At 50.0% G+C, this 16,164-nt stretch overlaps 1 protein-coding gene across 1 annotated transcript; it reads left to right on the top strand.

The window, feature by feature from the left end:
* The first annotated feature begins 289 nt into the window (after positions 1 to 289).
* LOC129815836 (protein phosphatase 1 regulatory subunit 3D-like) lies at positions 290 to 4,037 on the top strand. The gene has a single exon (XM_055869992.1). It carries the CDS (start codon positions 296 to 298, stop codon positions 1,394 to 1,396), a length of 1,101 nt encoding a protein of 366 aa, XP_055725967.1. The 5' UTR covers positions 290 to 295; the 3' UTR covers positions 1,397 to 4,037.
* The last annotated feature ends 12,127 nt before the right edge of the window (positions 4,038 to 16,164 follow it).

Below are 16,164 nucleotides of genomic sequence, written 5' to 3'. Positions count from 1 at the left end.
GAGAATGGTGTTTGGTTCTATCTGTTTAAGGGATACTGTTACTGGGTAGGTAAACATACAGATCTATTGTCTATGTTTCCACGTTGACTAAGCTGCTATATTTACATGCATTTTAAGGGCTTATAGAATCTATTTCCCAAAGCATGTTATTTGTGAGCATGTAGAGTTTAATAGTTTTAACTAGAAGATGACTGTGTTGGTTCTCCTATAACCTAGTCTTCAGGCTGGATGACATTAGTTATCCTGCTATAACTGTGTATTAACAGTGTTGTGTTGTCTGTTCAGTCCTGTTTCGATGATGAGCAGCATGGCCAGCGTGGGGAGGCCCAAAGCAGTGTCTCATTGTGTCGTTGGGAAGGAGAGGACATGGTCTCGTGACAACGACAGGCTGAAAACAGTGTCTCCTTGCATCAAAGGAAAACCCAGAGCTGTCTCTCCAGGCATGATAGGGGAGCAGAGGGCAGTGCCTCCTTGGAGGCCAGAGTCGATGTCTTCAGGTGTGATAGGAAGAGATAGGGCATGGTCCCTTGGTGTGCTCCAGACCACCAGCGGCTACAGCAGTGTGACCCCATGCCAGACCACTACTAAGAATCTCCGAGTGACGGACATCTTGGACTCCAAACCAGAGCCAACCAAGGCCCCTGTCAAGATCCGGCCCCCCAGCCCACGTCCCCCACCCCCCAAGGAGCCCATTTTCAGTCGCAACCTGTCCAGTGACCCTCCCGTCCAGCCCATCATAAGACGTAGGGCCCAGTCTTTGCCCTCGGTCCACGAGAGAATTAGAGACCGCCAGGTACGCTTCGTGGACTCCTTGGGGCTGGAGCTGGAGGAAGTCAAGGTGTTCAGCAACGGAGAGGAGCCTCGGATTCCCGCCCACGTCTTCTCCAGACTTCTCATGAGCGCTGAGATGAACTCAGGGCGGTCCCTGGAGCTTTCCTTGCCTTATTTCAAACCTTGTTTTCCCGAAAACAAGGGCTCCCAGCCGGGATTCGTTAAGCGTCTGGTGGAGCAGGTGGTCTCTCTGGACCAGGTCTTGTGTTCTGAGCTGGGCATCATCGGCAAGGTGCAGGTCCTCAACCTGGCCTTCAACAAGGAGGTGACGATCCACTACTCCTTCACCAACTGGAGGAGCAGTGCTGAGACCAGAGCCTGCTGGGTGGCTACCCTCCACAGGGATCAGATGGAGGGACCAGAGTCGGATGTTTTCCGGTTCCGTCTGCCCGTCCCGCCATTCATCCTGCTGCCTGGAGCCCAGCTGGAGTTCGCTGTGTGTTACAGAGTGACGGGAGCTGAGTACTGGGACAACAACGATGGGAACAACTACAAACTGTCCTGTCACAGCTACACGCTCACTGTGCCCCGGGAATGTGAGAACAGCATGGTGCACTACACCTGACTGGCCACTAGGGGGAGGCAACCAGAGCTGTAGAGCGATGGGGAGGTCAATGGGGAGGAAGACAACACAGCGGCGCCAAATGGTTTGACGGTACACAGATCTGCCTGTAGGAATAGAAGAGGAAATGAAACAAGCCATTCTCCTTATTAAAAAATAGTATTAAAGGTATTTAAAGACATTGGTGAATAAAAAAATAGAGTAAAAGTAATTGAAGGGAAAGCTGATAAAGACATACCCAAGACGACTCAAAGCTGATAAAGACATACCCAAGACGACTCAAAGCTGATACAGACATACCCAAGACGACTCAAAGCGGATACAGACATACCCAAGACGACTCAAAGCTGATTCAGACATACCCAAGACGACTCAAAGCTGATTCAGACATACCCAAGACGACTCAAAGCTGATTCAGACATACCCAAGACGACTCAAAGCTGATACAGACATACCCAAGACGACTCAAAGCGGATACAGACATACCCAAGACGACTCAAAGCTGATAAAGACATACCCAAGACGACTCAAAGCTGATAAAGACATACCCAAGACGACTCAAAGCTGATACAGACATACCCAAGACGACTCAAAGCTGATAAAGACATACCCAAGACGACTCAAAGCTGATAAAGACATACCCAAGACGACTCAAAGCTGATAAAGACATACCCAAGACGACTCAAAGCTGATAAAGACATACCCAAGACGACTCAAAGCTGATAAAGACATACCCAAGACGACTCAAAGCTGATAAAGACATACCCAAGACGACTCAAAGCTGATAAAGACATACCCAAGACGACTCAAAGCTGATAAAGACATACCCAGGACGACTCAAAGCTGATTCAGACATACCCAAGATGACTCAAAGCTGATTCAGACATACCCAAGACGACTCAAAGCTGATACAGACATACCCCAGACGACTCAAAGCTGTAATCGCCAACAAAAGCATATTACAAATTATAAACTGGGTGGTTCGAGCCCTGAATGCTGATTGGCTGACCGCCGTGGAATATCAGACTGTATACCATGGGTATGACAAAACAGACATTTTTACTGCTCTATTTATGTTGGTAAACAGTTTATAATAACGATAAGGCACCTCGAGGGTGTGTGACATATGGTTAATATAACACGGTTAAAGGGTGTGTGACATATGGCCAATATAACACGGCTAAAGGGTGTGTGACATACGGCCAATATAACACGGCTAAAGGGTGTGTGACATACGGCCAATATAACACGGTTAAAGGGTGTGTGACATACGGCCAATATAACACGGCTAAAGGGTGTGTGACATACGGCCAATATAACACGGCTAAAGGGTGTGTGACATACGGCCAATATAACACGGTTAAAGGGTGTGTGACATACGGCCAATATAACACGGTTAAAGGGTGTGTGACATACGGCCAATATAACACGGCTAAAGGGTGTGTGACATACGGCCAATATAACACGGCTAAAGGGTGTGTGACATACGGCCAATATAACACGGCTAAAGGGTGTGTGACATACGGCCAATATAACACGGCTAAAGGGTGTGTGACATATGGTTAATATAACACGGTTAAAGGGTGTGTGACATACGGCCAATATAACACGGCTAAAGGGTGTGTGACATACGGCCAATATAACACGGCTAAAGGGTGTGTCCGGGTTGTGTTGTGCCTAAGAACAGCACTAAGCCGTGGTATATTAGCCATATACCACACCCCTTCAGGCCTTATTGCTTAAGTATCCTACAAAGTATTGACTCAGGGGTATGAATACTTACGTAAATTAGCTATTTATGTATTACATTTTTTTTGTAAATTTGCCACAATTTCTAAAAACATTTTTCACTTTGTCATTATGCGGTATAGATGGGTGAGAGAAAATAAATATCTTGAATCCATTTTGAATTCAGGCTGTAACAAAACGTGTATTAAGTCAAGGGGTATGAATACTTTCTGAAGGCACTATGTGGTGCTTATGAAGCTTTATGTCAGCTATAAGAAGCCTTTATGCATGCTATGTGAAGGCTTCATAAGGTGTACTTCCAGTTTTTTCATTTGACACGTTTCTATAGTAGATTTAATGTCACTGCACTCGCTACAGCCGATAAGATTTGGGTGTCCATATTTATTAATAAACATTTATATATTCTGTTAATATTCAGTTTGACATATTCTGATTATATTACATTATACCATGACATTGTTGAATACTGCTTTCTGATTGGCTTGAAGGGCATTCATTATTTCCCTATAACGCATGGTATATTTGCACGGTAGAAATCAATGGCTATAGTTCATTCTTACATGTTATGTGTTTCAGCTGCTTTTGAAAGCTAAAGTTGAATTGGAAAACATTGTTGGATTAGATTTTCATAATGGCAAGCTAGGGACTGATGGTTTGGTTCGCTAAACTTGCAAGTCATTTTGTACGGTTACCAAATACGCAGTACATTTTTAGCGACAAATGTGTTAAATTATAGCCATGGTGTGAAAGGAATAATCAACTCTGGGCTCTATTCACCTGTAACGTCGGCCATTCAGTGATTTCATTTCACTTCTGCCGTGTGGAACTCTCTCTCTGTCTGACGAGAGATATATATATACACCTTTCAGCTCTGATGTTCCCCCTGGAACTCTGTCTGACATAACTAGTTATTTATATATATATATATATATATATATATATATATATATATATATATATATGTATATAAATAACTATATATATAGAATAGAATTTCCTTTCTCCCATGCTGTTTGTGCGTGACCGTGTGTACGTGACAGGTGTGTACATGACCGTGTGTAAGTGACTGTGCGTGCGTGACCGTGCGTAAGTGACCATGCGTACGTGACCGTGCGTACGTGACCGTGTGTATGTACGTGCGTACGAGTGTATTTGCGTTTCGTATTTGCGTTTCGTAGTAGCAGATGTAAACCCAGTAAACACACAAGAGAATTTGCTCAAGCCCCGATGACCTAAATTCCCACGACTGACTGTCTGAAATGACACACTGCCTACACACCGTGCTCTACCACCCCCAGATCAGATGAGATGAAGTGCTATTAATACATCTACTGTTGATGTTGTTCCACATTCTCTGCGTACATTTGTTGTTGTTGTTGTTGTTCCACACAACGGTAATTATGGTGGAAATATTTGTATTTTATATTTCCTGGTTAATTCTCTCCTAATTCCAGGAATCTTCTAAACCCTTTTTTTTTTTGTCTCGGGGAAACCTGGGAATTTTGGTGAATGTGTAACTCTATTTATGAGCATCGTTATGGGCTGAGCACTAAACACCCATTTTCTCTCCAAGGCATTTTGTCTTGGCTGACTTGCTGGAAACTTCTCAGGTGTAGAGATAAACGCGAAGTACTAGTGGATGTAGTGTTTAATGTGGCGTGCGTGTGTGCGTGCGTGTGTGTGTGTGTGTTAGTAGTTGATTAGTTCAAGGCTGAGAGGAGGTCTCCATTTGAAAGGGTGTCCTACTCTTTGATCAGACCAAATGGTCAGACTTGATGGTTGTAACATCAGCCAGATGTTGGGGTTGAGATCTGGAGACTGGCTAGGCCACTCCAGGACCTTGAAATGCTTCTTACGAAGCCACTCCTTCGTTGCCCGGGTGGTGTGTTTGGGATCATTGTCATGCTGAAAGACCCAGCCATGTTTCAACTTCAATGCCCTTGCTGATGGTAGGCTTTGTTACTTTGGTCCCAGCTCTCTGCAGGTCATTCACTAGATCCCCCCGTGTGGTTCTGGGATTTTTGCTCACCGTTCTTGTGATCATTTTGACCCCACGGAGTGAGATCTTGCGTGGAGCCCCAGATCGAGGGAGATTATCAGTGGTCTTGTATGTCTTCCATTTCCTAATAATTGCTCCCACAGTTGATTTCTTCAAACCAAGCTGCTTACATATTGCAGATTCAGTCTTCCCAGCCTGGTGCAGGTCTACAATTTTGTTTCTGGTGTCCTTTGACAGCTCTTTGGTCTTGGCCATAGTGGAGTTTGGAGTGTGACTGTTTGAGGTTGTGGACAGGTGTCTTTTATACTGATAACAAGTTCAAACAGGTGCCATTAATACAGGTAACGAGTGGAGGACAGAGGAGTCTCTTAAAGAATAAGTTACAGGTCTGTGAGAGCCAGAAATCTTGCTTGTTTGTAGGTGACCAAATACTTATTTTCCACCATAATTTGCAAATAAATTCATAAAAAATCCTACAATGTGATTTTCTGGATTTTTTTTCTCATTTTGTCTGTCATAGTTGAAGTGTACCTATGATGAAAATGACAGGCCTCTCTCATCTTTTTAAGTGGGAGAACTTGCACAATTGGTGGCCGACTAAATACTTTTTTGCCCCACTGTATATAGATATATACATATATATATAGACATATATAGATATATACATATACATAGACATATACATTGATATATACATATATATAGACATATACATATATAGATATATACATATATATAGACATATACATATATATAGATATATACATATACATAGACATATACATTGATATATACATATATATAGACATATACATATATATAGATATATACATATACATAGACATATATAGATATATACATATATATAGACATATACATATACATATATATACATATATATAGACATATACATATACATATATATAGATATATACATATATATGGACATATACATATACATATATATACATATATATAGACATATACATATACATATATATAGATATATACATATATATGGACATATACATATACATATATATACGTATATATAGACATATACATATATATAGATATATACATATACATAGACATATATATAGATATATACATATATATACATATATATAGACATATACATATACATATATATAGATATATACATATATATGGACATATACATATACATATATATACGTATATATAGACATATACATATATATAGATATATACATAAACATATATAGATATATAGATATATCACCACAATCAAATCAGATCATGAAAACAGATCAAGTTTCAACTGAAACAACAAACAAATTCACAAAGTCACTCTTTCAATTTGGATGCATATTCAATCTAATATATTTTCAAAATGCAATACTGTATTCACTTTACTTTTGATATGATTTTCTTGTCATGTTAACAATATAATTAAGAATCACATAATCAAACTGCTCAAAAACTGATAAAACTACTGAAACAAAATGTAGTGCCTAGTTTTATAGATAGTTTTATAACTGCAAAAACACTATACATTTCTAGATTTTTACCTCATAAATGTATCAATTTTGATATCAGTTTATGCTGGATGGAAAAAACAACTTAAAAACTAAAATATAAACGCAACATGGAACAATTTCAAATGTTTTACTGAGTTACAGTTCCTATGAGGAAATCAGTCAATTGAAATAAATAAGGCCCTAATCTATGGATTTCACACGACTGGGAATATAGATATACATCTGTTGGTCACAGATACCATTACAAACAAAATGTAGGTGTGTGGATCAGAAAACCAGTCAGTATCTGGTGCGACCACCATTTCCCTTAACAAATCAAATTTGAGGAAAATGCTACCAAAGTACTACCAACACATTGACTGTAGTACTCGTGCTCGTAAAACGTTGGACCACTGCTACTCAACTTTTTTGAAATGCCTACAAGGCCCAATCAAACAGGCAAAACGTGGCTTTGAGGATAACACAGTGCCACCTACGACTGTGAGCTCTGTTTCTCCGTGGCCCAGACGGCATCCCTAGCCGCGTCCTCAGAGCATGCGCAGACCAGCTGGCTGGTGTGTTCACAGATATATTTAATCTCTCCCTATCCCAGTCTGCTGTCCCCACATGCTTCAAGATGTCCACCATTATTCCTGTACCCAAGAAAACGAAGGTAACTGAACTAAACGACTATCGCCCCGTAGCGCTCACTTCTGTCATCATGAAGTGCTTTGAGAGGCTAGTTAAGGATCATATCACCTCTACCTTACCTAACACCCTAGACCCACTTCAATTTGCTTACCGACCCAATAGATCCACAGACGATGCAATCCCCATCACACTGCACACTGCCCTATCCCATCTGGACAGAGGAATACCTATGTAAGAATGCTGTTTATTGACTATAGCTCAGCGTTCAACACCATAGTACCCTCCAAGCTCATAATTAAACTTGAGGCCCTGGGTCTGAGCCCCGACCTGTGCAACAGGCCTCTGGACTTCCTGACAGGCCGCCCCCCCCCAGGTGGTGAAGGTAGGAAACAACACCTCCACTTCGCTGACCCTCAACACAGGGGCCCCACAAGTGTGCGTGCTCAGCCCCCTCCTGTACTCCCTGTTCACCTATGACTGTGTGGCCAAGTACGCCTCCAGCTCAATCATCAAGTTTGCAGACGACACAACAGTAGTAGGCCTGACTACAAACAACAACAAGACAGCCTACAGGGAGGAGGTGAGGGCTCGGGGAGAGTGGTGTCAGGAAAATAACCTCTCACTCAATGTCAACCGAACAAAGGAGCTAATCGTGGACTTCAGGAAACAACAGAGGGAGCGCCCCCCTTAGATACTACTGCACTGTTGGAGCTAGAAACACAAGCATTCCGCTACACGCGCAATCACATCTGCTACGTGTATGTGACCACTAAAATTTGATTTGATTTACATTCTCCCTTGCTGAATTCTACTTGCACAAACAAAGTGAGGAATGCAATCCCCTGCACGTGAAAACACGCACATTCAATCAGTAAAAGACCAAAAAACTGTCCTCGTCATCACCATCCTCTCCCTCCTGATGTTCTCCACACCATGTTGTTTCCTCTCAAATGGAGCAGCTGAGCTTCTACTCTCATAAATTATACTATGCCGCCACCCTGTGGTAAAGTGCGGAGTTGCATTGTAGTGAACTTAAAATAACGCCGATTTAGCTACTAACATAAAAGCTCAAATAAATGGCTAAATATGTATATAATATTGGTAGATACAAATAATAACCAGTTCAGAGGCTTGTCTGTGACTACCTGAGAATGCAGCGTGTGAATGAAAGTCAACACAGTTCATATGTACACTAGGCGCGCTACTTCTTGAAGCCGGCTCACCAGTGCTTCATTTGAGTATATTTTGTAGCTGGTTCCTACCGGAACAGGATCCGACACCTCTCCGTTTTTGGGATTGTTTTGTTCCGGAACCTTTTTGTCCGGATCTGGAACTTTACGTGGCATGAAACATTATTTTCACTTTTTGCAATGTGAAAATTAAATAAAAAATAATTAATTCAAGTTGCCTCTTCGTTAATTATCCGACCACCCACAAAAAAACGTCATGTTCTATGCCACCACGCAAATGTGATGATATGCATGATGCTTTATTATAAAGGGGATTTTGTCTCATGTGTTCCGGTACCTCAGAACTCCACAGGTCACCCCCCTCTAGTCACACTTTATGTTCCGGCACCAGTGTAACAGCTGTTCAGCTCAGACAAGAAGACTTGTCTGAAGTGTAACAGTATAGCTTCCGTCCCTCTCCTCGCCCCTACCTGGGCTCGAACCAGGTACACATCGACAACAGCCACCCTCGAAGCATCGTTACCCATCGCTCCACAAAAGCCACAGCCCTTGCAGAGCAAGGGGAACAACTACTTCAAGGTCTCAGAGCGAGTGACGTCACCGATTGAAACGCTATTAGCGCCCACCACCGCTAACTAGCTAGCCACTTCACATCGGTTACACAGGCACCAGTGTAACAGCTGTCCAGCTCAGACAAGTGGACAATTCTAGGCACCAGCGTAACATATACAGTACCAGTCAAAAGTTTGGACACACCTACTCATTCAAGGGTTTTTCTTTATTTTTACTATTTTCTACATTGTAGAATAATAGTGAAGACATCAAAACTATGAAATAACACATATGGAATCATGTAGTAACCAAAAAGGTGTTAAACCTTGTGTGATGTTTGTGTCTGTGGGACCCATTTTCAATGTTTACTAAAATTTAAAAAATTATACAATTAATCATTTTTTTCAACCTGAGACTCATTGGCCTTGGCTCATTTTCTGTGAAGAACATGTAAAATAACACATTTTCATTGACCCCCCCTACACATTTATATTACATATGTGGTGTTCTGGTCCACCTGCCTGTCTTTCTGTCTCCCACTGTTCTCGCACTCTTCACCCTTTGTAGTGTGTGAAACTACACAATGTCGTGCGGGAACCTGCACAATGTTATTTTAATACATTATCTCAATACATTATTTAGATACATTGTTAAAAAATGCAGTATTTTCCCAGACTTTACCCCAGCCAGGTGCAAATTGGGGGAGGGACACAACCAATAAATAGCTTTGCTTGTGTGGCTCCTTACCAAAATCAATCAGTATGGCAACAAATAATCTCTGCTCAGAGGGCCTTAGAAATCATTTTTGCAGAGAGAGAAGCTGGTGTGGAAGGACTGTTCTTCCACTTTGGAAGATGAAGAATTTTCCGAATATGATGATCATGTCTCTGTCAATTCGGAGTCTGACAGTGAGTTGGAAGAAGAGGATGAGATTGACCCTCAGCCAGCCCCAGGACCAGCCAGTCAGCAGCCAGCCCCAGGACCAGCCAGTCAGCAGTCAGCCCCAGGACCAGCCCCAGGACCAGCCCGTCAGCAACCAGCCCCAGGACCAGCCAGTTGGCAGTCAGCCCCAGGACCAGCCCATCAGCAACCAGCCCCAGGACCAGCCCATCAGCAACCAGCCCCAGGACCAGCCCCAGGACCAGCCAGTCAGCAGCCAGCCCCAGGACCAGCCAGTCAGCAACCAGCCCCAGGACCAGCCAGTCAGCAGCCAGCCCCAGGACCAGCCAGTCAGCAGCCAGCCCCAGGACCAGCCAGTCAGCAGCCAGCCCCATTACCAGCCAGTTAGCAGTCAGCCCCATTACCAGCCAGTTAGCAGTCAGCCCCATTACCAGCCAGTTAGCAGTCAGCCCCAGGACCAGCCAGTCAGCAGTCAGCCCCAGGACCAGCCAGTTAGCAGTCAGCCCCAGGACCAGCCCCAGGACCAGCCCATCAGCAACCAGCCCCAGGACCAGCCAGTTAGCAGTCAGCCCCATTACCAGCCAGTTAGCAGTCAGCCCCATTACCAGCCAGTTAGCAGTCAGCCGCATTACCAGCCAGTTAGCAGTCAGCCCCATTACCAGCCAGTTAGCAGTCAGCCCCATTACCAGCCAGTTAGCAGTCAGCCCCAGGACCAGCCAGTTAGCAGTCAGCCCCAGGACCAGCCAGTCAGCAACCAGCCCCAGGACCAGCCAGTTAGCAGTCAGCCCCAGGACCAGCCAGTTAGCAGTCAGCTCCAGGACCAGCCAGTTAGCAGTCAGCCCCAGGACCAGCCAGTTAGCAGTCAGCCCCAGGACCAGCCCATCAGCAACCAGCCACAGGACCAGCCAGTTAGCAGTCAGCCCCAGGACCAGCCAGTTAGCAACCAGCCCCAGGACCAGCCCCAGGACCAGCCCATCAGCAACCAGCCCCAGGACCAGCCAGTTAGCAGTCAGCCCCAGGACCAGCCAGTTAGCAGTCAGCCCCAGGACCAGCCAGTTAGCAACCAGCCCCAGGACCAGCCCCAGGACCAGCCAGTTAGCAGTCAGCCCCAGGACCAGCCCCAGGACCAGCCCATCAGCAACCAGCCCCAGGACCAGCCAGTTGGCAGTCAGCCCCATTACCAGCCAGTTAGCAGTCAGCCCCAGGACCAGCCAGTTAGCAGTCAGCCCCAGGACCAGCCAGTTAGCAGTCAGCCCCAGGACCAGCCCATCAGCAACCAGCCCCAGGACCAGCCCATCAGCAACCAGCCCCAGGACCAGCCAGTTAGCAACCAGCCCCAGGACCAGCCAGTCAGCAACCAGCCCCAGGACCAGCCAGTCAGCAGTCAGCCCCAGGACCAGCCAGTTAGCAGTCAGCCCCAGGACCAGCCAGTCAGCAGTCAGCCCCAGGACCAGCCAGTTAGCAGTCAGCCCCAGGACCAGCCAGTTAGCAGTCAGCCCCAGGACCAGCCCATCAGCAACCAGCCACAGGACCAGCCAGTTAGCAGTCAGCCCCAGGACCAGCCAGTTAGCAACCAGCCCCAGGACCAGCCCCAGGACCAGCCCATCAGCAACCAGCCCCAGGACCAGCCAGTTAGCAGTCAGCCCCAGGACCAGCCAGTTAGCAGTCAGCCCCAGGACCAGCCAGTTAGCAACCAGCCCCAGGACCAGCCCCAGGACCAGCCAGTTAGCAGTCAGCCCCAGGACCAGCCCCAGGACCAGCCCATCAGCAACCAGCCCCAGGACCAGCCAGTTGGCAGTCAGCCCCATTACCAGCCAGTTAGCAGTCAGCCCCAGGACCAGCCAGTTAGCAGTCAGCCCCAGGACCAGCCAGTTAGCAGTCAGCCCCAGGACCAGCCCGTCAGCAACCAGCCCCAGGACCAGCCCATCAGCAACCAGCCCCAGGACCAGCCAGTTAGCAACCAGCCCCAGGACCAGCCAGTCAGCAACCAGCCCCAGGACCAGCCAGTCAGCAGTCAGCCCCAGGACCAGCCAGTTAGCAGTCAGCCCCAGGACCAGCCAGTCAGCAGTCAGCCCCAGGACCAGCCAGTTAGCAGTCAGCCCCAGGACCAGCCAGTCAGCAACCAGCCCCAGGACCAGCCAGTCAGCAACCAGCCCCAGGACCAGCCAGTTAGCAACCAGCCCCAGGACCAGCCAGTCAGCAACCAGCCCCAGGACCAGCCAGTCAGCAACCAGCCCCAGGACCAGCCAGTCAGCAACCAGCCCCAGGACCAGCCAGTTAGCAACCAGCCCCAGGACCAGCCAGTCAGCAACCAGCCCCAGGACCAGCCAGTTAGCAGTCAGCCCCAGGACCAGCCCATCAGCAACCAGCCCCAGGACCAGCCCATCAGCAACCAGCCCCTGGACCAGCCAGTCAGCAACCAGCCCCAGGACCAGCCCATCAGCAACCAGCCCCAGGACCAGCCAGTCAGCAACCAGCCCCAGGACCAGTCCGTCAGCAACCATCCCCAGGACCAGCCAGTCAGCAACCAGCCCCAGGACCAGCCAGTCAGCAACCAGCCCCAGGACCAGCCCATCAGCAACCAGCCCCAGGACCAGCCAGTCAGCAACCAGCCCCAGGACCAGCCCATCAGCAACCAGCCCCAGGACCAGCCAGTCAGCAACCAGCCCCAGGACCAGTCCGTCAGCAACCAGCCCCAGGACCAGCCAGTCAGAAACCAGCCCCAGGACCAGCCAGTCAGCAACCAGCCCCAGGACCAGCCAGTTAGCAGTCAGCCCCAGGACCAGCCAGTTAGCAGTCAGCCCCAGGATCAACCAGTTAGCAGTCAGCCCCAGGACCAGCCAGTTAGCAACCAGCCCCAGGACCAGCCAGTCAGCAGTCAGTTCCAGGACCAGCCAGTTAGCAACCAGCCCCAGGACCAGCCAGTCAGCAGTCAGCTCCAGGACCAGCCAGTTAGCAGTCAGCTCCAGGACCAGCCAGTTAGCAGTCAGCCCCAGGACCAGCCAGTCAGCAACCAGCCCCAGGACCAGCAAGTCAGCAGTCAGCTCCAGGACCAGACAGTTAGCAGTCAGCTCCAGGACCAGCCAGTCAGCAGTCAGCTCCAGGACCAGCCAGTTAGCAGTCAGCTCCAGGACCAGCCAGTCAGCAGTCAGCTCCAGGACCAGCCATTTAGCAGTCAGCTCCAGGACCAGCCAGTCAGCAGTCAGCCCCAGGACCAGCCAGTTAGCAGTCAGCTCCAGGACCAGCCAGTTAGCAGTCAGCCCCAGGACCAGCCAGTCAGCAGTCAGCCCCAGGACCAGCCAGTTAGCAGTCAGCCCCAGGACCAGCCAGTTAGCAGTCAGCCCCAGGACCAGCCAGTTAGCAGTCAGCCCCAGGATCAACCAGTTAGCAGTCAGCCCCAGGACCAGCCAGTTAGCAACCAGCCCCAGGACCAGCCAGTCAGCAGTCAGCTCCAGGACCAGCCAGTTAGCAGTCAGCTCCAGGACTAGCCAGTCAGCAGTCAGCTCCAGGACCAGCCAGTCAGCAGTCAGCTCCAGGACCAGCCAGTTAGCAGTCAGCTCCAGGACCAGCCAGTTAGCAGTCAGCTCCAGGACCAGCCAGTTAGCAGTCAGCTCCAGGACCAGCCAGTTAGCAGTCAGCCCCAGGACCAGCCAGTTAGCAACCAGACCCAGGACCAGCCAGTCAGCAGTCAGCTCCAGGACCAGCCAGTTAGCAACCAGCCCCAGGACCAGCCAGTCAGCAGTCAGCCCCAGGACCAGCCAGTTAGCAGTCAGCTCCATTACCAGCCAGTTAGCAGTCAGCCCCAGGACCAGCCAGTTAGCAGTCAGCCCCAGGACCAGCCAGTTAGCAGTCAGCCCCAGGACCAGCCAGTTAGCAGTCAGCCCCAGGACCAGCCAGTTAGCAGCCAGCCCCAGGACCAGCCAGTTAGCAGTCAGCCCCAGGACCAGCCAGTTAGCAGTCAGCCCCATTACCAGCCAGTTAGCAGTCAGCCCCAGGACCAGCCAGTTAGCAGTCAGCCCCATTACCAGCCAGTTAGCAGTCAGCCCCATTACCAGCCAGTTAGCAGTCAGCCCCAGGACCAGCCAGTCAGCAGTCAGCCCCAGGACCAGCCAGTTAGCAGTCAGCCCCATTACCAGCCAGTTAGCAGTCAGCCCCATTACCAGCCAGTTAGCAGTCAGCCCCAGGACCAGCCAGTTAGCAGTCAGCCCCAGGACCAGCCAGTCAGCAACCAGCCCCAGGACCAGCCAGTCAGCAGTCAGCCCCAGGACCAGCCAGTTAGCAGTCAGCCCCAGGACCAGCCAGTCAGCAGTCAGCCCCAGGACCAGCCAGTTAGCAGTTAGCCCCAGGACCAGCCAGTCAGCAACCAGCCCCAGGACAAGCCAGTCAGCAACCAGCCCCAGGACCAGCCAGTCAGCAACCAGCCCCAGGACCAGCCAGTCAGCAACCAGCCCCAGGACCAGCCAGTCAGCAACCAGCCCCAGGACCAGCCAGTCAGCAACCAGCCCCAGGATCAGCCAGTTAGCAACCAGCCCCAGGACCAGCCAGTCAGCAACCAGCCCCAGGACCAGCCAGTTAGCAGTCAGCCCCAGGACCAGCCCATCAGCAACCAGCCCCAGGACCAGCCAGTCAGCAACCAGCCCCTGGACCAGCCAGTCAGCAACCAGCCCCAGGACCAGCCAGTCAGCAACCAGCCCCAGGACCAGCCAGTCAGCAACCAGCCCCCTGACCAGCCAGTCAGCAACCAGCCCCAGGACCAGCCCATCAGCAACCAGCCCCAGGACCAGCCAGTCAGCAACCAGCCCCAGGACCAGCCCATCAGCAACCAGCCCCAGGACCAGCAAGTCAGCAACCAGCCCCAGGACAAGTCCGTCATCAACCAGCCCCAGGACCAGCCAGTCAGCAACCAGCCCCAGGACCAGCCAGTCAGCAACCAGCCCCAGGACCAGCCAGTCAGCAGTCAGCCCCAGGACCAGCCAGTTAGCAGTCAGCCCCAGGACCAGCCAGTTAGCAGTCAGCCCCAGGACCAGCCAGTTAGCAGTCAGCCCCAGGATCAACCAGTTAGCAGTCAGCCCCAGGACCAGCCAGTTAGCAACCAGCCCCAGGACCAGCCAGTCAGCAGTCAGCTCCAGGACCAGCCAGTTAGCAATCAGCTCCAGGACCAGCCAGTTAGCAGTCAGCCCCAGGACCAGCCAGTTAGCAACCAGCCCCAGGACCAGCCAGTCAGCAGTCAGCTCCAGGACCAGCCAGTTAGCAGTCAGCTCCAGGACCAGCCAGTTAGCAGTCAGCTCCAGGACCAGCCAGTCAGCAGTCAGCTCCAGGACCAGCCAGTCAGTAGTCAGCTCCAGGACCAGCCAGTTAGCAGTCAGCTCCAGGACCAGCCAGTTAGCAGTCAGCTCCAGGACCAGCCAGTTAGCAGTCAGCTCCAGGACCAGCCAGTTAGCAGTCAGCTCCAGGACCAGCCAGTTAGCAGTCAGCCCCATTACCAGCCAGTTAGCAGTCAGCCCCAGGACCAGCCAGTCAGCAGTCAGCTCCAGGACCAGCCAGTTAGCAGTCAGCTCCAGGACCAGCCAGTTAGCAGTCAGCCCCATTACCAGCCAGTTAGCAGTCAGCCCCAGGACCAGCCAGTCAGCAGTCAGCCCCAGGACCAGCCCCAGGATCAGCCCCAGGACCAGCCCCAGGACCAGCCCCAGGACCAGCCAGTTAGCAGTCAGCCCCAGGACCAGCCAGTCAGAAACCAGCCCCAGGACCAGCCAGTCAGCAACCAGCCCCAGGACCAGCCAGTTAGCAGTCAGCCCCAGGACCAGCCAGTTAGCAGTCAGCCCCAGGATCAACCAGTTAGCAGTCAGCCCCAGGACCAGCCAGTTAGCAACCAGCCCCAGGACCAGCCAGTCAGCAGTCAGTTCCAGGACCAGCCAGTTAGCAGTCAGCTCCAGGACCAGCCAGTTAGCAGTCAGCCCCAGGACCAGCCAGTTAGCAACCAGCCCCAGGACCAGCCAGTTAGCAACCAGCCCCAGGACCAGCCAGTCAGCAGTCAGCTCCAGGACCAGCCAGTTAGCAGTCAGCTCCAGGACCAGCCAGTTAGCAGTCAGCCCCAGGACCAGCCCCAGGACCAGCCCATCAGCAACCAGCCCCAGGACCAGCCAGTCAGCAACCAGAGAGACAAGCTAGCTGCAATCAGGTCAGTGAAGAGAGACAAGCTAGCTGCAATCAGGTCAGTGTAGAGAGACA

Source organism: Salvelinus fontinalis, chromosome 18 (assembly GCF_029448725.1).
Source record: "Salvelinus fontinalis isolate EN_2023a chromosome 18, ASM2944872v1, whole genome shotgun sequence".
NCBI lineage: Eukaryota > Metazoa > Chordata > Actinopteri > Salmoniformes > Salmonidae > Salvelinus > Salvelinus fontinalis.
Note: the sequence above shows the minus strand (reverse complement) of the source record. Positions and strands in the feature narration are given on the sequence as shown.

Bases quoted from the DNA above. Each gene is read 5' to 3' on its own strand.
- LOC129815836 (XM_055869992.1), top strand. From the start codon at position 296: ATGATGAGCAGCATGGCCAGCGTGGGGAGGCCCAAAGCAGTGTCTCAT.